At 38.3% G+C, this 27,452-nt stretch overlaps 1 protein-coding gene across 10 annotated transcripts in view; it reads right to left on the bottom strand.

The window, feature by feature from the left end:
• Positions 1-27,452, bottom strand: part of NUMB (NUMB endocytic adaptor protein) — a 95,661-nt gene that overhangs the window by 6,568 nt on the left and 61,641 nt on the right. For 6 of the 10 annotated variants that reach the window (XM_072038804.1, XM_072038807.1, XM_027459183.3 and 3 more), the window contains 6 exons: positions 16,909-16,983; positions 11,595-11,672; positions 5,999-6,073; positions 3,975-4,115; positions 2,390-2,591; positions 194-493 (listed from right to left, as the gene is read on the bottom strand). In XM_072038804.1, the coding sequence (XP_071894905.1) occupies positions 194-493; positions 2,390-2,591; positions 3,975-4,115; positions 5,999-6,073; positions 11,595-11,672; positions 16,909-16,983 (871 nt within the window). The remainder of the gene's footprint in view (positions 1-193; positions 494-2,389; positions 2,592-3,974; positions 4,116-5,998; positions 6,074-11,594; positions 11,673-16,908; positions 16,984-27,452) is intronic. The other 4 variants (XM_072038805.1, XM_072038808.1, XM_072038806.1 and 1 more) reach the window with 2 other exon arrangements.

The raw sequence follows: 27,452 nt of genomic DNA, 5'->3' as shown, positions 1-27,452 counted from the left end.
ATACAGTATTTGAAATTCTTGCATATTCCAGAAGTAGAAGTATTCTGACCTGACAATGTTTGCTCATGAGAAATGATTCACATGAGGCAGGAAGAAGAATTTACTACACACAATGAGTTATTTGAAGCCACAGACAAGGAAAGGAGGAAGAGACAATTTAAGGAAATGTTTCACTGGAGGCATTTGATTTTACCTGAGTTTTTCATGGGGAAATCAGTCTTCCTTTGCACTGTTGAAGGCAGTTCATTTATTCGCAAGGACAACTGGCGCTTAAAAGGAGACATCTTTTGACTAAGGGCAGGGAAGCCCCGGAAAGAACCTTGCCTGGCAAGCTGTTCTATAGGGGCATGCCTTCGTGGAATAGCGTGGGGATTGCTCATTTCTTTATCCAGAGAGGCAGCAACATCAGTAGTAGGAGAGGCTGGGGAGCCAGGAGAGGGGGCAGTATTGGTTGGTGCAGCACCTGGTGCTACTGTTTTCATTTCTGTTTCAACTGTTGGAGGAAATACGGTGAGGTTAGATGAATAAAGCAATATATTGTTCAACTGCCTGCCCCTACTCCCATTTGTTCTGAAAAGAGAAACTGCAAGAATTTGCATAGCTAGTACTCTTCCAACAAACAGGTTTCTAATGCCACTACAGAAAAATTATTTCTTTGTACTTTCATAGGCTTCACCGTGTCACTTTACATATACCCATTCTCCAAAGCAAAGCTTACTAAGGCTTGCCACTTCTTAGAAAAGACGGCCTTGTCTATGTAGTCTTCCTAGCTGTTCCTGAGACCACTGCCCTAGAAACACCTGTAATTGACTTATGATTAAGACTGAAAAGTGTACTATGTGTCTGAGGCGTTTATTTTGCCTCACATAGAACTAGAAGAATAGATCACGGCCAAAATCTTACTACTAACTTTATTCAGTTAATGAGGGTGGTGTAGCTCAGCAGCTGCAGGGAACAGAGCAGCCCTAGGAGCTTCTTTTAAAAGCCACCCTCCTACCCCTGCAGAATCAGCAGCAGTGGCCAAGCACCCTGCACAAGCTCCGGCAGGCCAGAGTTAGCACTTAACAGGTTAGGCCGCATTCAGTGCTCCAACAGCAGCTCCTCAGCAACCCCAGGGAATACATTACAGAGAGGTGGAAGTGAGCTGCAAAGCAGATCCAGCCCGAGCTGGCAGGCCTTGCTAGCACCAGCAACGCTTACAATGCTTTCCAAACTTCATACAAGAAACAATGACTGTTTTTGTTGACACATCAACAGAAGAACTAGAAGTCTGGTAAAAGCAGAGCTGCAGTGGAGATTTCTGAGGAGCTGGAGTGGTCAGAGGAACTAATTATGTTGTCTTGCAAGCTTCAGTACCCATGAGCTGCAGCTGCTCGTTCAAGTGAAACTTTTCTAATCAGTCTTTCTTGGAAGGGATTTCACACACCTTCATTGAGTCAAGACTTTGACTCATGCCCTCCAGTAACAAAGGCCTTGTGTTTAAGCTTCATTTAGCACATTCTGAAACTAACGTATGGGAACAAGCAGATGGATGATGAAAACGAAGATTAAAGTTTTGCAATAGAGCGGCAGAATAAAACTTGCTATGGAAAGTTCAACTCCACTGTAAAGAGGACTATAGACAATATTTATAATACTTACTTTTTGTTAGTTGTAGAATGACAAGCATAACTGTACTGGTAATAAAACCCGGGTAAGAAGTTCTACTTTCACTTGAATTTGAGAACACTGCCATGTTTTAAATGGCTAAGTAGTAAAAACTAGCTCCTCTCAAAACAGCCAGTTACTATTTTTGAATATAACTAGTACGTGATTTTTGGTGGTTTGTGTTTGGTTTTGGTTTTATTTTTAGAAAGCACACTTGTGATCGACCTGTACGTCCCTCATGCAATATAAGTATACAGAAACTTTGTAACACACTCTAAAAAGTGAAATAAAACTACATTGTTTTCTAAGAAAAACGACACCACTTCCTATTCATTTACAAAAACCTTTAGACAACAAAAAGGATTACTTCAAGTCTGGCAAAGTTCTTACATTTTTATAACATTTCTCTAATAAGGCCCTTTAGTACAGTGCCTATGATGCCCTCTGCCATAAAGCAGGCAGACAAAACAAAGCAGAAGCAGCTTTGTCCAGTCACTTATACATATGAAGCCCCTTGCACTTTTTTCTTGAGGAAATAGGGAAAAACGCCCTAGGACTGAAACTGGGAGCACTTTTCATCTTGCAAAGTGACAAGTGTCTGGAAATATGATTTGTACGTAACCAAGTTCGAGAGAGGGAATTTTGTGAGGATGGATGTTAAGCCCTGTCCTTGCAGGGGCTCTACTGCACCTCAATGCTTGTTCTGCTCACTATGGATGACTGTGTAAGTTGCACCCCGTACCTTTAGCATCCGGCATCTGTCTCATAATTTCCTCTCTTTCTGCTTGTTCAGTAGCTGTAGTGACCCTGAATGACCCTTCTCTAGTGAATGTGGTTCTGCTGGCATCAAAGGTGGCAGTCACTCCACACTCCTTCTCTCGCTTCTGCTTGCGCTCCAGGCACGCTGCAAATGCACAGCCCACGGCATGACTCAACCTTTCCCCCTGTACAAGACAATATTGCATCATACAGTAACTGGAACAGCAACATCCATGTGCTTCAAACATTGCAAACTGATAACCTGCCTTTACAAGAGAGATCTAATTAAGGCATTAAAGAGAACTACTGTAATTGGCCACCTTGTATGGCTCTAAAATTAAACATGATAGATAAAGACTCACAACTATGAATGCACAAGCACAAAGGCCACCCAGAACTGAAAGACTGTCAGACAATCTGTTTAGCTCAACTGCTACTACAATAGTAGTGTGATAATGTGCCTGCACCGATCCCTTGCCTCTGGATACATTTGTGCACAAAGGAACTCTAGTGAAGCCATTTTATGCAGGTTTAAGTCCTAAAGGATAGTAAATGCTATTCTCAAACAGAAAAAGTTTACAGAGGGTGCAGGGAGACAATACTGTTGTGTGCAAGCATGAAACTTGAAAGTACAACTGACTATTAATATCCCTGAATGGCCCTGACCAAATGCAGACGTTAGTATTGAGAGTGCCTTCCAGAAGGCACTTCCATGATTAACCAGTGAGGTCAAAAGGATCCACTGCCCAATAACTGCAATAAGGAAATGAAATTCAAGTCAGAGGAAGTCTGGCACTCCAGCTGATACAGAGGCCGCAGCTGAGTCAGAGGTGCTATTACTAGCAGTAGCTCACCTCATCTGCAATAATCGGTAAACAAACTGACCTGCTATGCGCAGAAGGAAATAAAAATGCTCCAGCTCTAACATACATTTAAATGGGAATTTCTAACTTCATTGTTTCTCTTTAAAGAAAGCCATTGTGTAGTAGTCAGGATTCCATAAAAAGCCACATAAGTAAAAGACTAGATATCAGGGAGATAAATGACTTAACTCTACACAGCAAAAGACTGATATAGGTAACTTGCTTTCAAACCTTCTAATGCAAAAATCTCTAACATTTAGAAGGAAATAGGACCCTAATTCAATTCATTTTAGCTCCATCCCTTAACATTTGCATACAAGAGGCTACATTCATAACCAGTCTGTATTTACTCACTATGATTTTATCCTGGAAAAACTGTCACTGCTGTTTCAGTTTTTGGCTGTATACATTTTCAGATGAGAGTATCTTCTGTCTATTTTTAGAAGAGTAGTTCCCTTCTGCTACAGATATCTGAGGCTGACTGCATTCCATTTACACACCATGCTGGGCACTGTTTCTCTCCACAAGAAGACATCACAGAGAAATGGCAAACAATTCAGATATAAAGAATTAGAACTAAAATAATTTTAAGGAAAAAGTAATATTTTAGCTGAAGTCAAAACGTATCGCAGTACTCTGTGCAGTTATGTTTTCTCCATGTAACTTCCAGCTTGAAGCAGGAAGACACACCGTAACAAAACTTACCGTGTCCTTTACGGCCATAAAGCAGTGGCATATCCAGCGTCTCGTAGTGCCATCTCGACAAATGTATGAGAATGCCCGGTCAAAGTTCCTGTCTGGTGCGCAGAAAGAAACCTTCTCTATTGTCTGATCAACTATAAGATCCTAGAGGATCCCCAAAAAAAGAAACATGAGGAAATGTGGAGAAACAATGGAACAAGTAATTTTCAGCGTTAGCTGCAAAATGCATTACATTAAAAAGATGATAACCTCACTTGGCTACAATTATCTATCAAATGAATTTGCCATTCAGAAACTATTCCCAGTATGAAACAAAAAAGGACAGACCTCTTTTTCCACCAGCCATCTTTGGTAAACGTGCAACTAGGCAACCACTTAAGAACTCAGGAACACAATTCTTAAGATCTCTCCTCTAGACTATGGAGCTAGCATGGGGAAAAGGAGAATTTGTTTCATTTTATTTTTATTGTGCTCTAGCAATCAAAAAAATCTCTACTGTGGTTAAAATACCATCTTGAAAATTAATGGGGGAAGTCTATAAATGTGAAAAGATCTAGCAGCTACAACACAAAAAGCAAAAGCTAACATGCCAATTACCTAAGCAAGGATAAAATGGAAAAGCACCGGCAGTACTCGTGGTATCAAACACCCCCTATTTGTTCCTACAAGCTGATGGCAGAAGTGTTTGTATAAAGGAGCTAGTATAATTTAAGAACTATGCTATCTTCATTAAAAAAAATATTTTTTCACCGTTTTTCGGAATTGTTTCTTTTGTTTGGCGGTTAGTACTTGGTATCTGTGCTAATGTACTCAACCACCAGGAGGCAATATTATATTCTCTTTTTTAAGCCCTATGCTTTTAATTACCTCCAAGGTCTGCACATCTTATTAAAATTAATTTTAAAGGATGAAATATACACAGTAACATTTCTAAGTATATATATTTGTTGTTTTTTAAAAGGCAATCAGTAGACCAAATTCACCTGCCTCAGTATGTTTGTATTTGATACTAAATTCTTAAAAGAAACTCCAGAGCTGAGGAAGCATACCCTAACAACAGCCCCGGAGATGTCTACCCACAGAGCAGGTGTTCATTGGGTAATTGTACTGCAGAAGGATATGAATTATCTCTACCCGATCCTCACTGTTGGCTTGCAGAAATCATCTTTTAGGTCAACAAAGTAAGCATTAAAAGACGTGAATATCGAACAAATTAATTTCAGACTAATTAAAATTGTTCTGATTGCCACGTCATCTTTTAAAATAGAAGTAACATTACAAAGGCAAGCCTAAAGCTCTTATTTCTAATTGCCTACATCTAGCTAAATCCAAAAATTGTTTGCTTTTACCTGTACACAGGCACTTTTGTGCTATACATTGTGCTATTTCCCAATGAAAAAATCTAAAACAATCTAGGAGGAAGCCATGAATACATTAGTCTTCGACTTGAGACCAACAGCTTAGATACTAAAATTAGGAATTACAGAATTTGATATCCATTTATCTTAAATTTGAAGGGAGTTTAAGATGTTTAGTATAGAGACAACCCTATTTCATTTATTCTCCTCCTCATATTTCTAGAAGCTAGTTCTCATTTATTCAGGCCTTTTCTGGGATTTGAATGCATTGAAATTATATCGATTAACATGAACTTCCTCATGTATTTCTCTCATGGCCTTCTGAAGCTGTACAGAACAAAAGCCAAGGGACTCGCTACAAGTTCACTGTCAACAGAAGTCATCAGGAAAAACGGTTCTTCAGGCAAATACAACAAAAATAGCTCCAAGCTTCTGCTACCTGCCACATTTTATCAAATGTGGTTTCAGAGTACTGTGACATTAATAGAGAAACAAAATTAACAGGCATACGTATGTTTACTAAGCAAGAAATGATTAAACCAACTATACACTTAAATCTTTCTTTCAGATACCAACTTTTGCATTAAGACAAAGGTTGATGGTCATTTAAAGTTATAGCATATATGTAATTATAAAGAAACTTTGAACTTTTGTCCAGGGAAATCTAACCTTTGTTTTCTCATCTACAACTCTGAGTCCATCCGCCGAAACCCATAGGACTGCTTTAACCGCCTTCTTCCCAGTCTTTCAAAAAAAGAAAAAGAAAGAGAGAAAAACAGTTTTATGTCAACAGTATCAGACTGCCACTCATTCCCCCTTTCCAAGAACCATAACATTAAGTGTAGATGAAGTCCACGTTCAGTGGGGTGCCCAAAGCCAGATACTCAATCCAAGTTGCAAAACATTCAGAGAACCAAGCCAAAGCCAGTATTTCAGAAAGAGCACATCATGGGGATGGGGAGAGGGCACGGAACAGGTGGAGTCAAAAATAGGGTGTATATCCATGTACAGTAAAGGATTCAAGACTGACCAAGTGGGTGAAGAGTTCCACTAAAGAGTCAGGTAACACTAATTCATAAGGAGTTACACCCCAGGTAGCTTGAGTGAAGTTTAAACACAGGAAAATTCTTACCTGGTATTTCCAACAGCCCTACCCTCTGCCCCTATACTCGCATGGCAGAACCATGGCATCACCTTAAACCAGTGTTAAAAGCACCCAGAAATCATTGGTTATGGTGTTACGAGCTTAATGTTAAGATCAATCATCCAAACACATTTTACTAATTTATTGAGAGGTGAATGTCACACCTTGGAGGAGAGGTAGAAAAATGTGATTTGTTAACCATCGGATGCGTATCTTGGAAAAGCAATCGTGTGGCAGGCTGAAGCAGTGGAGGAGCACTCTGGCTGTTATCCAAGATCTGACTGTGGGAACTTTCAGCTGCCACAAGCTGAGGGTGAGTAAAAGTGGGAAACACAGGAAGGCTTCAGGAGCTGTATCAACTACAGATTCTTTCTGAACTGTTTATGTTTTAAGGGAGAGTTGCAGAAAACAGTATAAACACAAGACAACATTCTTCTGAAACGAATTCATCGGATAGGCACAATGTGTCGACATATTCTGTGGGTTGTTACAGAGAACTACTACCACCAAAACCCCACTATTTTTAATGTGTTACTTTGATTCAAAGTCCCATACTCTCTCTCTGTATTTTTTTTAACCTTTAAGTTAATAAACTATTCTCCCCGTAACTTTTTTTGAAGCAGTAGGTTTAGTTAGTTTGGGGCTGCTAATGGCAGCTGCCACTGACCACTGCTGGAAGAGAACAGAGCAACAATAACAGAAAAAGAAGGGTGATCAGGGGGATATCAGCTAGTGGCTTTGTGCCAAAATTGCATTTTATTTTTAATAATTCACTACAGATGCATATAATTTATAATCATATGGCACTTAGCTGAGCAAGGACACATTCTGGCATAAACTACTGCATGTTCCAAATTAGCAACTCTGATTTTAACATTGTAAGGATGATTTTTATTATTATTATTACCATCATCATCATCTTGGGCTGATAAATCACCTGCTGTATCACATTGGTTTCACTCTCAGAGAACGCAGAAAGTGTGAAGAAAACCAGCCTGGCAGGACTTGTGTTTGTTTTTGGGGAGGAACTATCTGTCCCAATTTCTGAAGCAGCAATGACAACCAGAGCATTTTCAGACAGCTTGGTGAGAACAGAACTGCACTGACTTGTGCAGAACAGCGAATAAAAGAGACAGGAGAGAAAGCAAGCACAGTATGAAAACAAGCTACAGAAGTGCTTGCAGAAGCAAGTTTCTAAACGTCCATCCAGCCTGCTGAATATCCCAGAGAAGGTCTAAAGTAAAGCTTTCAGACTCTGGAATGCCTAATGGAAAGAATATTGTTCACAAAAGAGGATGTATTTAAAGTTACCATCATACACACAAAAAAACATTTTAGCATTTAAAAGTTGCCTGTAATTTTTGGTCTTAAGAGGCAGTAAACATCAACGAGCATAAAATACAGTATGTATTTTCAGTGCTTGGGTAGTTTTCATAGCCTAAAAATCCCTGTTAATCCTAACAAGAGATGGCTTGTAGAGATTTGTCTCAAACTGTTTTACAAAGAAGTACCAGTTTCTTACAAGCCATTAGTAGTCCTAAAATCCTCATTTCAAGTGACATGAAAAATTGCGAGAAGACAACGCCTGTGGGTAACTGCTCTGTTTGGACTACCATCATATCCATCATTTGGACTACCAACAAACTAGGATGTCTTTTCCCAGCAAATAAAACCAACCTTCTCTCTGCAGAGTGAAACATTGAATGGTAGCTGAAGTTTGCATTGAACAAGCTGGGTTTAACTCAGATGGATGCTTCATAAAGCAATACTGAACTTCTGCAGAGCTAGTCCTCATCTGCTATTTTACTAAATGAGGACTTAGAAATAGCTAACGCATGGAACTCCTTATTTCTCAGAATAAAAATAAAAGGCTAAATAATCCTCCTCTTGTACTGGAAATGTAAGCTTCCTCAAGCAAGATAATCAAATGCAGGTTTGTTACACTAAGAGAAAGCCAAAGCAAGTCTACCTTCCAAATCCTTTCTTCTAGATTTATGGTGGATGCAATGCTTAGAATAAATTCTCACCCTCTCTATCCTAAACCCACAGCTACTACCACTGGGAAACATATGATTTCTCCATCTACCGAATCCTCATTTTATCTGTGGAGAGATTGATGCATTAAAGAACACAGCTTCGCCAAATTAGTTTATATTGGCTACATAAATCAATGTACTACTCTATTAACGTGGGATATTGCCAAGGAGATCGTGATTAGAATGTAGATGTCTGCACTCCTGATATGGATAAGTGCATATCAGGACCCATCTAGCTGTCTGTATCAGTAGGCTGTCCTCACATACATGCTGTTGGATGATGACGCTGCTGGAGGGGAGCCATTCAGGGCACCAGCTCCCAGGAGCCTGATTTGGCAGTGCTGAATCAGCCACGCTAGGAAGCTCACTTAGCATTTTCTGTGAGGCTGCTAATCTGCTCCAGCACGAGACTCCTTCTCTTACTCCTTTCAGAGCCCTCAGAAGCCTCAGGAAGGCAGGTGAGGCACCCTCAAGAACAGAAGGCAAGGCTAAAAACAAAGCGTGATGGAAACCTCTCAGACAAGCAGGCAGCACCCTAGCCACGGGCATCAAAGAAAAGAAAATGAAGCTGACTAAAACTGAAACGCACAGCTCCTGAACTGCAGTGCTGGACGTGACAATTGGACTGTCAGAAGTGATAGGACATGGAATTAAGTAGCAGCTGCACTCCAAGGTGGAAAGTAAAGCTTTAAGGATACCAGAACAGAATGAATGCTGCCCAATAATGCATTTTTAAATACTTTTAAATCGTTTCTAGTCTTTTGGCTGATTATGGAGTTCTCGGTATCTGCCTATTTTGTTCTGGCAAGGGACTTAAAACCAGCTGTAAGATGTTTCTGGAGCCTGAGATATACAAAAAGAAAAATGTTCATCTCAGTCTCTGAACAAAACATTGCATGCCAAGAAATACATGTACTCAGGGGAAGCAAAACATGAGAAAGATCATTGAATCTGTACTACTATTCATTAACGCAGAAAAGGCTTAGTTCTGAAACACAGAGAGCTGCCTAAAAAGGCTGCTGATTCGGTTACTTTCTGTACACAAAACGAAACAGCAGAAATCTAACCTGGAGCTGGCAATGGACATCCTATTTTTATTTTAAGCTGCAGATGAAGTATTTTCAATGTCAGGTCCAGGACTAAATAACACTTCCTGACACAACTCATTCAGATTTACTTTTCTGGCAGAGAAAAAAAGTGGACAGGGAAAGAAGCAAATCTATCTGCATGGACCTTCTGAAAACCAGTAGCGAATTTCAAGCAACTCTGTGGTTTGGAATGTTATATTAATCCCAAAGCAAAGCATCTGGGGAGAAATTATAGATGAGACAGACAAAAGCTATTAGTTATAACTATTCCTCAAATACTAGTAAGAGAATAACTTTTTTTCTTTTATATTTTTCCCTAGATTTGGCCAGCTGTTGTAGGCTGAAGTGGTAGTAAAGACATACCAACATTGCAGGGATATCTAAACACTATGGATTTCAGTGGTTTCAGTACTAATTAATGTAACTTCACTGCCTGAAGTAGAAGTAGGTTTCTTTTTGGCAAAATGTTATAATAAAAGGCAAAAAAAATCTACAAGGCTATGGCAAAGTACTGGAGTTCATTAAAAAGTGACAAAGATGTAAAGAGAAAGCTGGCATTTTTAACAGATTAATTCCTAAAAAAGTAAAAGAGATTTTCAAGTGCTATGCAAACTCTGTCCTTTCATATCATTACTTTCAAACACATAATAGTACTATGTTGGCTTTCTTTTTCCTAACTGGTATTCGATCAGGTTGAGGTGGGTCTTTTATGTTTGTTTTAAACAAATTCTAAGAAGAAATTCATATTTTCAGTTGTAAAGCAAACAGAATGTTTCGCTCCAGTCTTTGTAGATCTCAGCTCTTAAATTTTGTTTCCATGTAGGAATGATCAGATCAATCTGACAGATTAATCTCCTACATACGGTATTTTGATACCCACTTCCACTCCCCTCCAAAAAAGAGCTTACTTCTTCACTATCTCTACACATCACAAGAGTGCTTTCCCAGACCATAGGAAGAAACCTGAACTGAGGAGATGCCTGTCCCTCTATGACACGCACCACAATCTGAGTGAAAAGTGAAAAAGGTGCAGCTGAAAAAGCTCTTAGTTACTTCTCAAGCAAAGCCAAGACAAATGTGTGAGCAGAGAATAACCCGCTCTGAAAGATTTTTGTATGTAAGTTACAAGCTTGTTAGTTTCTTTTTAAGCCAAGATTCAGCTTATAAGAAGATGTTTCAACAGCGGTATCTTAGATTTATTCCATACAAAAACTACACAGAAACATCCTACAAGAATTTTAAATGCAGAGGCAGTTAACAGATGGGAGGTCAAAGAGCTCTTTTAGAGGTTTACAAACACTGCCTTATGGAGATGTAGACAGCAGGAATAAAAAAAATAATAATCCAGTCTCCAGTACAGCACATTCTTAATAAGGACAAACAGTTGCTTCCCTTCACGTCTATGACACTGTCCGCAGGAAAACAAGAGCAATGATAAACAGCAAAGCTTTCTACTCTACAATAGAATTGCAATTAGAAAAACAAACAGCAGGTAAATGCCTGGTCTCATCTTCACGCATCTTTGAATTTGGACTGTGCTCCGAAAAGAAGGGTTTAGGAGATGGTACGTGTGGGCTCACTGCTTTCTCCCCACACTAACATTTGGGCAAGCGTGCGGTGCCAGGCAGCCAGTCCTGCAGTGCTTACAGGCACAGACACCGACTGTTCTGGAGATGTTTGCCCAGGTGATGTAGGCTGGCACAAATTTAAGGGATTAAAAGGAAAATTCACCTTTTTTTTTTTTTCAGGAAGACCAAATAATTTCAGAACACTGAATTTCTGATACAGTCCATACAGAGTTAAGTTTCAATTTCAGGACACTTTTTCAACCATGTTCTTTACTTGATCAATATACTTCCAAGTCCGGGAAGACTTGGATTTTAGAAACAAATATTCTGAAACAGATTAAGGAATTCTCAACACCCTAATTTTATAGCAGTGCTATACCAGGGATGTAACTCCTTATAGTGCAAGCACAAATGAGGCGTTAAACTTACTTTTCCAAAGAAGCCTTTGAAGAACTTCCTTTCCTGGAGGAACAGGGGGGACAAGTCGAGCGCTATTACTGAAGGTAGCTAAAATGTCCCAGGGTTTCAAACCAACAAGCACACACAAGAATAGGGTTTGGAGGGAAAGGAAGGGGTTTTTAGAGTTATCCATGAGAAGGTGCGACAGGCAAATGTGAAAATAATCCCATGAAAATGCAGATCAAAGGACACACACACGATTCTAATAAGCTACTGCCCTGAAATTGGTGGAAAGAAGAGAACCTCAGCCCCAATTTCATGCAAAGTGGTTACTTTATTTTCACTCTCCCTTGTTTAGTCCCCTTTAGTTGGGTTATAAACAAAACTTGGCAGCAGACATAGTGGTTAAACAATTAAAACACTGTGCAGGCTCTTGTGAAATGCAAAGTTCTAACTCCAGAGTTACGGTCAAATTTGCTCTGTATTGATCGCTTTTTCCCAAAGCAAGTGGAGAACGTAAGCTGGAGAAGCACATATGGTAGCTGGGATAACACAATGTTAAATGCTGAAAAAGCATTTTTGGTGCTTCATTTTATTCCACTTATTTCTTATTTTGGTTTACACGCTACTCTTACACTTTGCATTTTATATGGCCTTCTCTGACCAGTAAAGAATTTTTTCTTACCTTAACTAAAACACAAATGAGTTCCTTTTCTCTTTCAGTCTTTCAAGACTTTAAACACATTATGCGACTACTGGACATTCATTCTACAGCTCTGGGTTTATAGGTTGAACAAGAACCCTTGAAAGTCAGCTCTGAGAAGGAGTTAGGCCAAGGCAAAGATACAAAGAGCTGAACTACAAGTTCCTGAATTTCTTCAGCCTGAAAGTGATTATAATGATTGCCCAATTCATATTCAGGAAAAAAACAAAACAAAACAAAACAAAAAACAGGACTCAATTTTAAGCATATTTGCATGCAGTTTAGTTTACTAGCTTTGTTTTGTTACCAGACTGTGAAAAGAAAACTGCAAGATCTGTCTGATCTGATGAGAGAATACTTCTCTGGGCCTGGCGTCCTGCGTGCATCGCTACACACTGCTCAGTACTTGATGGAAGCCAGTGCTGAAGCGTATCACTGCTCTTGCTATTTTTTCAAATTATTTAGCTTGCAAGAAAACTGTGGTAGAGCAGTAACGGGGTGGAGGTGGAGAATTCCACATGAGACAGAGCGCGGCTTTCTGACAGCCCTGACCTCAAATTACCACCATGTCACTCCAGCATGTTGCTCGCTGATAACAGTGCTATATTAAAAATATTATTGCAAATATCCTGAGGCAGTGTCTCCAGAATTGATTGATAAACAAGGTTATATTTAAAACAAAGCTATGGTTCTGACGCAAGCCAACAAAAGCCAGGAAACAAAGTTAAGAAGGGAGTGTCAATCTCGACTTTGCATTTCCTGACTTTTGCTGCTGAGTGCTTCTCTCTGCCCGATGTCCTTCCACAGAGCTTCTCAACAAGTATCCATACGATATTTATGTCAACACAGGCACTGTATAAGAACATCTCTAAGTGTAGTCAGCTGAAATGCTTAACAGTTTTTAGAAACAAGAACGGTCATGTATATTTGGACAGGATATGCTGAACACTAGGAGGGGAACTAATGGATTAATCACAGCGTTGTATACATAATGAGAAGGGGCTGGATGCTGCTGCCAAGTTGAGCAATTACGCTAAATAACAGCTTTTTAAAGATAGCAAAAGCTAAAGAGATTCACCAGAAGCTACCTCATTTTTAGATGATGGTTAATTTTGCTCTCAGCAAAATGCTTGTTAAACAAGATTTATTTATTTTTAATAAACTAGAAATGTTAATGGAAAAGGCATCATGCAAAATGGGTTTTAAACACCACTAAGTTAATGTAGTTTAGAGATAACTAATGCATGTTTTAAAATATTAAATTATGTCTCTTTACCTGCTAAAACAAGAACATATATTAAAACAAATGCATAATTTAAAACAAAAAGTGGCAAGTTAGAAACCAATACTACACACTAAAGCTGATTTAAAAATCAAAACATGACATGAGAGAGAATACTTTTGTCTTTATACTATGTCCCCATACCTGAATCAAATACGTTTACAAAGCTACCTTACAGTGTCCTTACAAAGTAATTTTCCAGTAATTCAGGGAAATAGTTCTGAAGAAACCATTTAGTGCTTAGTATCAAAATATGAGGATCCTACCAGATATGAAATGAATATACAGTTAGTAATATATCCTAAGGGAAAAATGTAAGCTTTTTGGTAACATAAACTAATGTTAATAATAGACAGCGATAGCAGTTTCTGATCTATTAACAAAACTGCTGTATCATTTCATCAAACAGCAAAAGTGACATAACTAAAGTTTGACTTCATTCATTGTAAGCAAAATTGTAATCTGCACATCATAGTGCTGTTGGAATGCAGTTTGAGAGCTATAGAACTGTAACAACAGAATTGAGGATGGATGAAGGATTCTCTAGCTAAAAATGTCTTATTTTACTCAGTTATCAATTTAAAAATCCCTGAACAAAATGCTTACAATTATTTGGTTTTAAGTTCTGCAAGATGCAGTGCTCAAAAATAATTACGGCATACTAAACCACCAGGTAATAAAAAAACTGGAAGAACACTTCCCCACAATAAAGAGAGAAAATAATTTGTTTGCATCTTTTCTTTCAAAAAGCAAAGCAGAAATAAAGGTATTCCTAAAACAAAGATTAATAGTTTTGTATTCTTCTAGACAAATCCCATAAAATGTTTTATAATCAAATAATCAGCCCTAAAAAAGAGCATATTTCAGTTCCCCAAGTGAACTGTAAACTGTTGGAGAACAAGAATTAAGAGGAAAAGGTACCTACTGAAAAAAGTACAGGCAGACAGAACTTAGTTTTAGAAACTACAAGTATTTCAATGATTCTGCCTCTATGAGAACAGAACTATTATTTACTGACTGATTTACAAAACCTATATGTTACCTGTGAAGAAAATAATACAGATTAACATAGGCCACATACATTTAAAAATGAAGTCCAATTTTCCTTAAGCTAGTCTTTCTGATTGAGCTCAAACCTGTAGTCCTTCCAAGACCAAGAGAAAGCCCCAACAAAACAACCAAGCACTGTGAAAGGAAGAGACTACCAGAAGAACAAACTGTTTTCTTATTGCATTCCTTGTATGCTGAAACAACATCTAGTGGTCTGGCTTTTCCTAATTAAGAGAATATACTGTACAGAAGAGAACTTTAAATAAAGGTAGAATCCTAAAGAAAAGTTCCCAGTTTAAACCTACATGCTCAGGGTGGGGAGCTGACAAGGGGGGGAAAAGGTTTGAATTGCAATAAGCAACTCCAGACAAACCCTGGGCCTGATGGAGGCTAGCAAGTGAAGTGCACAAAGTAGTTTCAGTAATCTGAATCTTCCTCTTGGGGCCCACTGAGAATTTCACACCTGCTTCTCAACTTCCAGCACTGGCAAATGAGACAATGCAAGGAGCAATCTTAAGAGACCATTTTGTAGATAAGCAACAAAAAATTCAAACAGCAGAAGAAATTAAAATTATCTGGAAAAAACGTTGAATTTATGAGAATGGGCAACGAATTGATGCCATCCAGAATTTGGAATAATCACATAGCACAGAATAGGAAACAAAGCGATTTACTTCCAGAGGATGCACTATGGAAGCTAGATTTCTCACATCTGAATCAGTAATTCAGATGATCAAGAATCACAATCCTGGGATTATCTGGATTCCAGGATAAATTGGGTGCTATGCTTTCACTATGCCTCAGTATTTATAAGCTTAGCTACACTTAACTGACTTCTGGGCTTGAAGTTTATAAAAAGCCTAGAAAGCAAATACTTCACAGCATAGCTCCCCAGAGAAGACAATGAAAGAAGCTGCACAAAGTAAATACTGCAACATTATTTGGTGTGCTAACAGAAAGTATCCTGATACAATGAAAACCAGAACAGGACAAAAACGGATGCGATTCATTATGTGGTCAGTACTAGCATTTTAGCTACATAAACTAAATCCATAGAACAAAGAAACTCATTTATATTTTGTGTGGTCCTTTTTAATAAAAATCAATCACTAATCACTGTTGTACTCAATGGGAACAGATGGTATGCGGCTTTAACAGGTTGCTATACATTAGCTGAGAGAGAAAAGAATGAAAAGACTTGATTTTAATCAGAGCAGTAAACTAATTCAGAAACTTTGCAGCACAACAGAAAGAAGAAAAGATAATCTATAATCCTCTGTTATGTGCTAGGCAGAAGGAAAGAACAGGTTTAGCTGGAAGCCAGTTGAATTCTCACATTTGGTGAGGGGAAAAAAAATATATCCAGTAGCAGAGATCTTAAGTTAGCAAAGGTGCAGAAGTATTTGATTTACCTCCAGTAATTTTGCTGTGATAGGAAGATATAAGAATTTCTTCCACTAAAGGCATTACTGAAGACTGTGTATAGATAGCTATGACACATAAGAGAAGTGATGAAAAGCACAGAAGTTCTGTATCTTCATTCAGACTTTAAATTCAAATGTCCTTTCTCCTCTTCTCTTCAATGCTGTTTTAGCCTTGGACCCTCGATAGATTGATCTCTGACTTTCTGGAGTTTGCTACTTCTACAGGATTTTGCAATATTAATACTACAGGAAAGAGATGACAAGACCTCTTCAAATGAGCCATAGAAATACAAAGAGCTCTGAACGAGTGCCATTTACCCGAGCAAACGTTCACAGAAGCCAAACTAAGAGCAGCCCAGTTCATGACATATCAGAATTAGGCAGCCTCCAGGCCACTTTGAGCAGATGCAAGCCAGATTATTTCATGCATAACTACGATGTTGCAGTGCATTAGAAAAAAAGCAGCCTAAATCAAGTAATATTTTGTATAATAAAGGTGAATTAAGTCACTATTAAAGTGGCAGGCAACAGAGGGAGAGGGGGAGAAAAGAGAGAGAGAAAGAGAGAGGGAGAAAGACCTGTTAAAAAACAATGGCTGAAGCCCCATATGGGTACCAACTTAGTCTGAAAGGTCACAGAGGATTTTTACACATTTGTTTTGCAAATAGTTTCTGCAAGTAGAAAGAACAGTTGTAACTCTCTCCCTCGCATCATCAGATTAGCACGTCCCCCTAACCACCACAGCAGTGCTCTCAAACCAGCCAACTGTTCTCCTAACGTGGGTCAAAAGTTCAGGCTTTAGCTGGAGCACTGCTGCCGAACGGACCTTTTTGAGTAACACTCACAGCCCCAAAGCCAGCTTTGTCATGAAACAAATGTACATACAGATTTTAGTCTCTTCACAGCATCTTCGCAGATATGCATTCCTCTGGATTCGTCCACTTCGACATGTCCCAAGTACTGCGGGAAAGAGAAGAGGAAGGAAAAAAGCTTAATAGTTTTAAAAACTACCAGCTTCTGTATATCTATATTATCAACCATTACCTAAAAATAAATAATTCATTAATTGAATAGAAACTGCAAGTTCTGAAGTTTTAAAATTAACAACGTGACCCAGAATAACATTAGCCCATAGAAAAAGCATTTTCAAGAAATACACTGGAGTGCAGTAAAACTCAGGAAAAGCTCAGGAAACTTTGGGTACTTTCATTTTACATTCTGGGAAAAAAAAGTTCCTTATGTTTTCCAGTTTCCCCCTACCCTTCCCAATTGCAGTTCTTTTCGATAAGGGAAGGAAATGTTCTCTCAAACAATTGTATCCTTATTGAAAGTACTTAACTCCAGAAGAAAACTATAGGAACTATTAAAAGCATTCTGAAGTTTTATAATGAAAGGTAGAGGGCAAATAAATTTGCCCCAATTTACATAGCACTGTAAGAATTTTATGCAATTTGGCATTTGTATTGTAGAGTAGCTAGAGAGTGAAGAAAGGGTTTTAAAATACCAGAACCAGGACTGGTGACACAATTCAGCAGTAAACCTAGATTTTAAAATGTACAGAGAAGTTCCACTCCACCACAGAATATTCTGCCATGAGGTATCTGAAATTTCCCGGTACTTGCTTCCTTAATTAGGATACCATGCTTAATTAGACAGACAGAAAAAGACTTCATTTCTTCATTTCTTATTGAAGCGCTCTACCAGAATAACATAAGAGATTTCAACCTAGATTCCTTATATTCAACTTAAAGACAAACTTGGAAAGAGATTGTTTTCAAGACTGAATAGCACACAGAGTTGTTTGTTGTTTTTGTTTGTTATTTTGTTGGTTTTTTATTTTTTTTTTTCATGCAATGCAAGATGCTCCAAAAGAACTGTCAACACATCACCCTACTTAACATAAAACTTCTGAAAGTGAAAAGACCTTAAGTGACAGAGGGCTTTAACATTAAGTCTCAGTATGTGGCATGTATAAAACAGAGTAGATCTAAATCTAGATGGAACAATTCTGCAAGAATTTCACTTAAACCAGCCCTCACAGCTGGAGAACAGCTTGAAGAATAAATTTCACAAAACCTACAAGGTAAATAAAAAAGATCCGACACCTTACAGCTTTTTCAGAATGACTTCTATAGGGACTGAAGCAGTATAATTGAACGCTGAAGCTGCCAAAACAGCGACTGTACTCTCTTAGCTGAGCTTTCTGAACACTTGCATAAGATGTTCATTTCTCCATGACACTCCCTAACAAGAAAATTTTAATCCTAAAAATACACAAAGAGAAACAACTAAAGACGTATTTACTCTGTGTCTGGAAGCACATGTTTGCACCCACACCTACTGCAGATGGATCTGCAGTTCTGCCATATCTGTGCTGAAGTGCCAGAGATGCAGGAATCCTCTGCTTGTGCATCTCCCATGATGGGAAAAGTTTGGTGTCAGTAACCTAAGAAAGTTTGTCAACTTCTCCTTAAGAGGAGAGATACAGGCAAGAACAAGGCTGAGGTTTAAAGATGGAGGAAAAAAAAAAGATATATGCATGTAATGAGCCATCTAGCTTGCATTACTATTAAGTTAGAGGACACCTTCCAGATTTGCTGAGCTATCTGCACATCTCATTTACCCAAGTGTAGGCAAAACGTTTCCAACTGAAGATCCAAACCATTCAGTCCCTGTACTTGGCAACCTGCCTTTTGCTTGCAAAAGGGAGAAACAGAGCAGGGTAAATATTGCCTCTTGCCACACTCCAAAACAGACAACCGCTTTCCCCTGTGTTGCCAAACCTCTATTCAAGTCACATGCTCCAACTTTCAGCAATCAGTCATGCCTCTGCTGCTAGAGACAGCAAATTCTGCTGCAGTTTTCAATGCTGCTTCCACTCCAGTGAATGGGGACATTATTGCACATATCAAGTGCATCTACCCACAGCAAAAGGGTACAATCCCCAGACCTCATCGAGCATCAATCAATTCTGATTTATAAAAGAAATTACGCTGCCACACAATACTTCTTTATGATGAGGACAAAAGGTGCTTTGTTGGCAATTACACTTTACACTTAAAGCCCTTCATAAAAAAACCTTATTCTTCCCAACGCACCATTTTTGCAGAAGCCAGAAGCTCATAGCTATCAATATCAATGGCCTTGTACGTTATATAGGTGGTTTCAAAAGTCTTCCCTGAATATTGTTCTTTTTATTTTCTTTTGTGGTTGTGGGTTTTTTGAGTTCCCTATAGATCCCAATATATTTTTAAGTATCTTTCTTATAAAAATAACTTCCAACTGTGTAATCAGAATGCTACAGTCCTCTCTTTTTTTGCAACACCAAGTCAAGTCTCCTTTAAGCAGCTGATCCTTTCCATATCTTCAGGTTTATTTCCAAAACCCTTTTTCCCATCAGGCTATGCATAGATATACGCAGCTCCTGTATTGAAGCAGCACTGCAATAACTTCTACTTATCTGGCTTTTAGCTGGTACTAATCAAAGGCTCAAGTATTTCAAGAAACTTGGCAAACAGCTCTGCCACAGACTGAAACCCTGCCAGTAGCCTTACATTTTTAATCAGAAGCGTTAAACTGTAGTTATATCATTACCTACCCTTAAATTCGAAACATTAGCTGAAGTTGCTAGTTAGAAAATGCTAAGAGCATTTTACAAATGACAATTTAAAATTTAATACAGTAAGAAAAATACAGCTGCTAGTTAGATTAAGACATGGTCTGCTCCTTACAGCCTTAAGTCCTGAATTCTGGTGTTTAACGTCCACGCAACAGAAAAACAAACCAAATTCTGCAGTTCTGTCACAGCAAAGAGAACACGTGGAAATCACTTTAAAAAGGCAATACATACACCCCGCATTTCTATACACGGTTTTTCAACATCTCTGAAAGAAAACTTCCCTTTCAAAGTAAGAGAAGAAAAACACACTGTGAAGTGCCTGGACAGAGACTGCCAAGTATAAGCAAAACGTCTTCCAAATTCCAGCATGGCATATTACCACGAACACACTCAGTGACTGGGACACAGAACTACTGGTTACACAGAACAGATGTGACCTGCATAAGCCATACCATGGCAGCTGATGACATTGCAGAACAGTAAGGAAGGGGAACCCTGGACATATTTGCACAGAGCTCTCCACATCACAAGAATCACACTGCCGGCATTCCTGGAGAAAGCAAGTATATTTCCATCATGGAAGTGCAAATAATAGGAATGCAGTATTAATATTGAATGCATTCCTACTTAATTTCCATAGCAACCATTGAATGATAGCCATACTGGCGATTCTCAGCCATGAGATGTTCTGTGAGAGATTTAATTGTTTTATCAGAAACGAACAATGCTTTTACAGAAGGTTAAAATCCTTGTGGGCAGAATCCACATAAAGGGTAACACAAAATAAAAGCTCTAAACAAAATACCTTCAAGTTGTTGGGAAACCCCTTAACATAAACATTTTTAAAGAAAAGTTTTGCTTATATTAACATTTTCAGGAAAAAAAAAAACACACACCAAAGGATGATATGATAGTATAGTAAGTAAAAAAAAACCCTTCCCTCTCCACCTCTAGGCAACAAACTTTCTGTTCTCTTTCACAGATGAAACACCTCTTTCGGAGGTATTTGGTATCACTCTTCAGTCAAACACTACAAAGCAATCAACACAGGAACAAGTCAAATTGGCACACAGCAAAATGCCCTTGGAACTTGAAAAGTGCTTGAAAAACTGAATTCTTTTTCAACATTTTAAGCTTTTCCCAATTTCCGCTAAAAGTGAACAACCTGAGTTATCACAGCAAGTATTTTTGGTGAAGCTGTCCTACTGACTTCCCCCAAACATATGCAATGGAAAGCATTCCTAATTAAACATCAAGGGCTGATGTATCAGGCCACAAATGTTGCTGGTCAGAAAATTAAATGAAACTGCTCTACAGTTTGTGTCCTATTACAAAAAATAATACCTTGTACTTCTTTGTTTTCTTTTCTTTCACAAATACTTGGTTATCCCAGTTTTCCAAAATGCAAAGTTCAATAGCTGCTGGCAAAAAGAAAAGGTCCTTCACCAGAATTTCTTCCACCTGGCCAACTGGCTGGATCTATTTGCAGTTAAGGTCTCTCTTCCAAACAGAGGCAGATACACAAATTACTGTAGTTTTCTCTACATTGCCAGATGTTCACTTGCACTGTTTTATTTACAATAATAGATTAGGCTCTTCAGATTATATTTTAAACTACATGGACACAAGAAAAGAGCTTACCATAAGTCTTGGCCAAGGTGTCCCATGTTAGAGAACTAACTGCTGCTGAGAGCAGCACACTACCATTTCCTCGGTATTTTTCCTGGAGGCAGCAGCATTCCTCTTTCTTCCTCTGTGTAAATACTGTTCTCTCTACTGCTATAAATAATACTCCATTTGAAGACTGAATACTTGGAATCTGTATGCATAGATACTCTTCTAGAACAGGTGTTCTTAACTCGCAGTTAAGGTGTACTTAACTCGCAGTTTCAGGGTGAAATCCTGTCTTGCAACTAGATACCAGATTAAATCCAAGAAGCCTGGATGCATCTCAAAGCTGAGCTAATTTTCCACTGGCCTCAGTAAGATTTACATCCAAATATTCAATACGTTACTTCTCTCCTCTCTCATATTCATGCTGATGCTTTTTAATTTATTGGTTTGAAACAGATGTTTGCTTAGAGCTGTAGAAGCACAGATAATGACGAAAAAAAAAAAGAAAAAAGGCATGATTAAGCATCACCAAACAAACTAAGCTAAATTCTGCTTATTCAGAACTACAGGTTAGTTATGATGCTATACATTCCCTTGGGGTCTGATTTCTTCCACTTCCCTAAGTCACCAGAACAGAAAACGTCTCATTAATTTGTTAACTCCTCAGCAAATATGCTCTGTAACTGCTATCACCACTAAATGTCTCTGAATAGCATGGGCCAAAACAATTTAACTCTAAGAATGAAGCAATATCTGTACCAGTAGTTCTCAGTGTCCTTTCACACCACACCCATCTAAGAATCACGCTGTACATTTCTCTTACTGATTCTCACGTTATACTTAGCAGTGTGAACAGAAAGAACACTGTGAGGAAATAAAAAACATTTCCCGTTAGGACTATTGAAGATGAAGTAGCAAAGTTCAATGTAGGATACACAAATGCTGTATTCTTCGTCGTCTCACAAATCCCTGAAATGTGGCTGAGAAGGAACCCAGGAGGTTATGTAGGACACCGCTTGCCTCAAGGCAGGATCTACTTCCACATCTACATCAGAGAAGTCAGCCCGGTAGCACTACAACATTTCTGTAGCTGGAGATCAATAGGGTATGCCATCCACCCTGTAGCTTACATGACATACTGTTAGAAAGGGGGGTTGATTTACTGAGTTATCGTTGTGAATGCCTATCCAAAATTTCCCTTGATGAGGCTTAAAAGACCCGCTATTTTCCTAGCCCCTTTACAGCTTTGTGCATGTTTAATTTTTCAATCGTTCACTCTGATGTGCAATTCCTACACTTCTGGGAACTCAGTATTTGTAAATAAACTTAAAAGTCTGTTAAAAAACAAGTGATGATAACACAATGCACAGGTGCACATCGTACCTTTTCTTCAAGTCCTGCAAATAAATCAATTTCCACTTATGACATTGGAAATCCTCTAGCTCAGCAAAATAAAAAACAAAAACTCAAAATTAAAAAGGATAACCCAATAATAACTTTTTTTCTTTTTAATTTCCAATACTTAAATTATATTTAAAAGCTAAATTTCTACAAGGACATCTAAACCATTTTTACGGCTCTAGACATAAATACTCGTATCTTTAAAACAATTTGAAGTTTATTAAACAATGTAAGAATTTGACCTTGGCCAAAGACAAGCGGGTTTTTAAAATGAGTAAGAAGTTTCATTTCAAACTTGTTTGCAAGGCTATTCAAACTAAAGGCTATATACAAATCTGAAAAGTTTAAAGATTATGGATTGAATTGCATTCCTTTAGTCATGACAAAAGTGCATAGGAATTTATTTAAGATAAGTCTTACACCTTCTGTTACAATTAGCTGTCTTCCTGGGATCTGAAACGCTGCAGGAATTAAAAAAATTACATGCTGCTGGGTTATCATGCCATATGTATGCTTATTGTTCACTGCTAACATCAATTCATGCCTTAAGAGGTTGGGATTTGTAGTGTTTAACGTGTAAGGCTTTGCGACGTTTCAGAAATCAGCAGATTTGTCACTTTAACTTCTTAAAAATGCTTAACATAGTTCCCAAAGACTGTTCAAGCATCTCAAGCCTCCACAGTCAAAAATACCACAGGCCTTACTTAAAGGCACTGCAGCATCAGAAGCAAGTAAACTCCTTCACAGCTATTATTATTTCAAACTAAAAGTGTATGTATTAACAGGTGAAATAACAGCCAGTCACCTGTGCTGACTACCAGCCTTTCTGATCTGGAGGAAGGGAATGGCATGCAAGCTGTGCTTATAAACTAATTTAAAATATAAAAAAATATTTTTAACATGAGATTTGTATCTTAGACATTAAGCAATAAGGCTCACTATGTAAATTCCAAAACTAAAAACAACAACTGGGCAGCTATGAGTGGTGTGAGAGCACACAGCAAAGGGACAGCTGTGGCCTATTTCCTACTGAGGGAGGTTTCAGTGGGCTGCATACACACTAATTACGTAAGACACTGCTCCGTCACAGGGATCCCAGAGATGGAAGCCAGCACTCACAGCCACATTGACCCAGTGACAATATTCTATGAGGCCTAGAGCAAGTCATTCCCTCTTTTATCCTCTCTGCGCTTTTTAAAAATATTCTTTATTATTATTATTAATTATAAACATTATACTAAGTTATATATTAATATAAAGTGTTAGTGTCTTCCAAACATCTCCCATCAAAGCAAGAACTAGACAAAACAATCGAAGAGTATTTGATCTGAAAAGTTAATTCTCTTGTAAGTGAACGTACTACTGTATCCATTTGATTTCTATCTGGCAACACTAACATAGAAATCAAGATTCAGTGGAGAGGCTAATTCACATGACACCATGTGTTCAGTGCTAAACTCCGGACTTCAGACTCAAAACACAAGTGTGGTATGTTACTCTTCCCCACTGACTTTATTCATTGATATATTTAGTTTTTCTGTTGAAATAAGTGGAATAAAATACATACACAAGCAACCTTGCAGGCTACAGGCAACAGTAGCCTTAGACACATTAAGGTCAAAAGAGATTGACCCCCAGAAACTTGGAAGTAAGTGACAGAATAAAACTAATCCAATTAATCCAAGCTGCATCTGGCTGTTGAGTCCTCTAGAACCACAGGTAGGAATCAACTGTAAATGTTCCCTTTGATACATAAGTTGGTTAGAAGAACCAAGAACTTGCAAATGTTCAATTTGTTTAATTCTCGTAAGTAGGGGGAAATGACCTAATTTTCCTGATATAAATTTCACAGGCCAGTTACTCTACAGTGCACTTGTATGAACAAAAACTACTTACCCAGAGGGACATTCGGAAAGGCATTTCAGACAAAAGAAGCCCTAGTGTCAAATATTTTAGTCATTAAAACATAGAACAGCTGCATGGTCTCAGTGAGGTAGTGTCTGGAGCAAGAAAGCAAGTTGGAAAACGTGTATGTCAATGAACTTCATTTTGGACAATTATAATTTATAGAGATTGTGTAAAAATAAATTATAGCACTGATAAGAGCAGCTTTAACGTCCGTTAGAATAATTGACTTCTGAACAGTTGTAAATGCAATGTCTCTATGTAAACCTTTTATATATTACATAGGTATGGCACATTTTTTTCTCCTCAGAGGGAAGATTCACTACTGAAGCACAGTAGTTACTTTTTAATTTTCTAGAACAGTGAAAGAGAATGGTCCTGTCTGAGACCTGAATGCCTGTCGTATTTTCTGCAGCGACTTTTCAAGAAGTATTAACGGTTCCACACTTCATAAAGAGGCAGCTCTGCATGCATCTATAAAGGATAAAACCTATCATGCCTCCATACCACAAAGGTTAATAGAACCTTACAATTCTGTGCCTAATGGGATAGTAAAAGTCTGCAAGTCACACTTGCCTAAACACAAGTCTAATACCCTTTACATACCTCTGCTGACAGACGTGCACCTGTCTCTCTGCTGATGTGGTGGAGTGCAAAAAACCATTCAGTTGTATGTTCCAGTATCAAGGCTCTTCTTTCAATGCAACTTTAGCCAATTCAAAAGAGTTCACATAAAAGAGCAGAGCAGGCAAGTCACTGCCCATTCAAAGGCCCTGTTGTGAATGTGTCAGATTACCTCCTCAGGTGTGGTTAGATTTCAAATACAGCGAAGGGCTATGTGTAAAATCCTACGCACACTGGGATGACTGAGAAAATACAACCAGCAGCTTGTTACATACGACACAGACATCCTGCAAACAGTAGATAAGCAAAGATCACTAAACCAAAAACTGAGGAGTTATTGCCGAAAATTAACCGTACAAACCCAGAATTATGAGCTCCAAATTTATGAGCACAGCACTGAACAAACCATACAGCAAACCCACCTCCCTGAATTTTAAGGCAACAACGCTACAGGGATTTTGCTAATATTTTTCACAAAGCATTACCTCTACCAAACACAGATGTTCCTTAGATGCATCAGGTTTGCTCAAAATTCAACACCACAGTTAGAGACTGTAATTAACAAACAGGATCAGCTGAGGATGTAGCACAGGAATAGCTTCAAGAACAGTGCCAATGCAGAGAACCTTTAAATAATGTTAAATTTGTTTTCAATACAGCATCCTCAAGGAACAATGAATGAACAGCTACTGAGTCCCTGTCCAACACTAACAGAACAGAGCCTGGAGGCAGGATGAAATCCTATTTGCAACATGATTTTCAAAGTGGTTCCACATGTTCTGTAAAATCTAAAAAAGGATAAATCTGTGCTAGCACTCTACAAACACCCCAACTCTGGGCAAAAAAAAGAAACGCCTGAAGGGAAGAAGTTAAACACACCAACTTAACGCTACTTTTAACAGTGACATATCTTTCTTCCATCAAACTTTCATTATCTCTCTTTTACAAGAGAAACCGAGAGCAAACATTCCCTACTGTGTTTGCACTAGTCTTCTCTCTCTCTCTCAAAAAAAAAAAGAAGTCTTACCTGAATAAATTAGCAAGCATCAGAAGAAACAAAGCCCTCACAATGGCATCTATTATATTATTTTCCTGTATTTTTATTTCATACAGAATATCTTAAAGACAGTGTTAACAATTCTTGGGTCTTCACCAGCTATACAGCTAAAATCTTGTTCATCACTTCCAAAGGTAGACTTCCACTCTGTTTTTAATAAATAAGGCTGATGATTTTAGAGAGAGTGCAGGCAAGGCAGACCATAAAGAATAAGGTCAGATTAACCCCCGCAGACACACATTAAACTGTGGTTGAGAAGCCACACTACAGGCAACCACAGGACCACACTGGAATACCAAATAGGGATTTACAAAAAAAGATATCTTCACTGTTTCAGACTTGAGAGCATTCCTATGAGTTCACTATTCTTAGCAAGATCTGCTTATTCTGCTCCACTGAGAATATCAGGAAGAAAAGATACCCCATCAGATATTTAAGGTCACAGGTAGCAGCATACTTTTCCTGGAACGCATGTATTTTTGAATAATGCCCAAGAACTGTATGACAGGATACTCTCCTTCAAGAGCACAAAGTGCTATTCTTTTTGTGAGCAAAATACAGTACCACCCACTAGAACGATGACTCTACATCTGGTTTATCTTGTTCGCTCACAATGCCATACTTCCTGTCTATATCTATGAAACAACAGTTAACACCCGCCTGGCATCTCAAGCCTAATAACACTTTTCCCTAATGACCATCTCAAAGCACAGTATTTTGGAAGATAAATTAAAATTGAATAAACTAAAGTACCTCAATGCCCAACTGCTCTGATTTTAAGTTTTCATCTAATTGTGAGATTGCTAAATATTAGCAGTTGAACATCCGGACTTCCTGATATTCTCAGTGGAGCATTCTCATAAGAAGAAATGAGTTTACTTTGGAGTAATTTTTCCAACGACCAAATTAACTCAGTGAATTCTAATACAAAGCAGGCAAATAAGGCTAACAAGTCCCAGTGTGAGGACAGGATGCATTTCTATGCCTTTTCACCGAAGAATGGCCCCAAACCTTTTTTATTTTGGGTACATGTGCCTAGAATAGATGAATGCTTCATTTAAATACAGGAAGCATTTGTCACTATAAGTACAAGTCTTGACCGGGAGTTTAAAAAAAAACACCTCAGTCTTTAAACAGCAAAGTAGTTCACATCCTTTGTGTTCCTTGCAGGTCAGAGAGTTTTGAGTTAAACTAAATGTCTAAAAACTG

Source organism: Anas platyrhynchos, chromosome 5, assembly GCF_047663525.1.
Source record: "Anas platyrhynchos isolate ZD024472 breed Pekin duck chromosome 5, IASCAAS_PekinDuck_T2T, whole genome shotgun sequence".
Taxonomy (NCBI): Eukaryota; Metazoa; Chordata; class Aves; order Anseriformes; family Anatidae; genus Anas; species Anas platyrhynchos.
The sequence above is the reverse complement of the archived record's forward strand: the minus strand, read 5'-3'. Positions and strand labels throughout refer to the sequence as shown.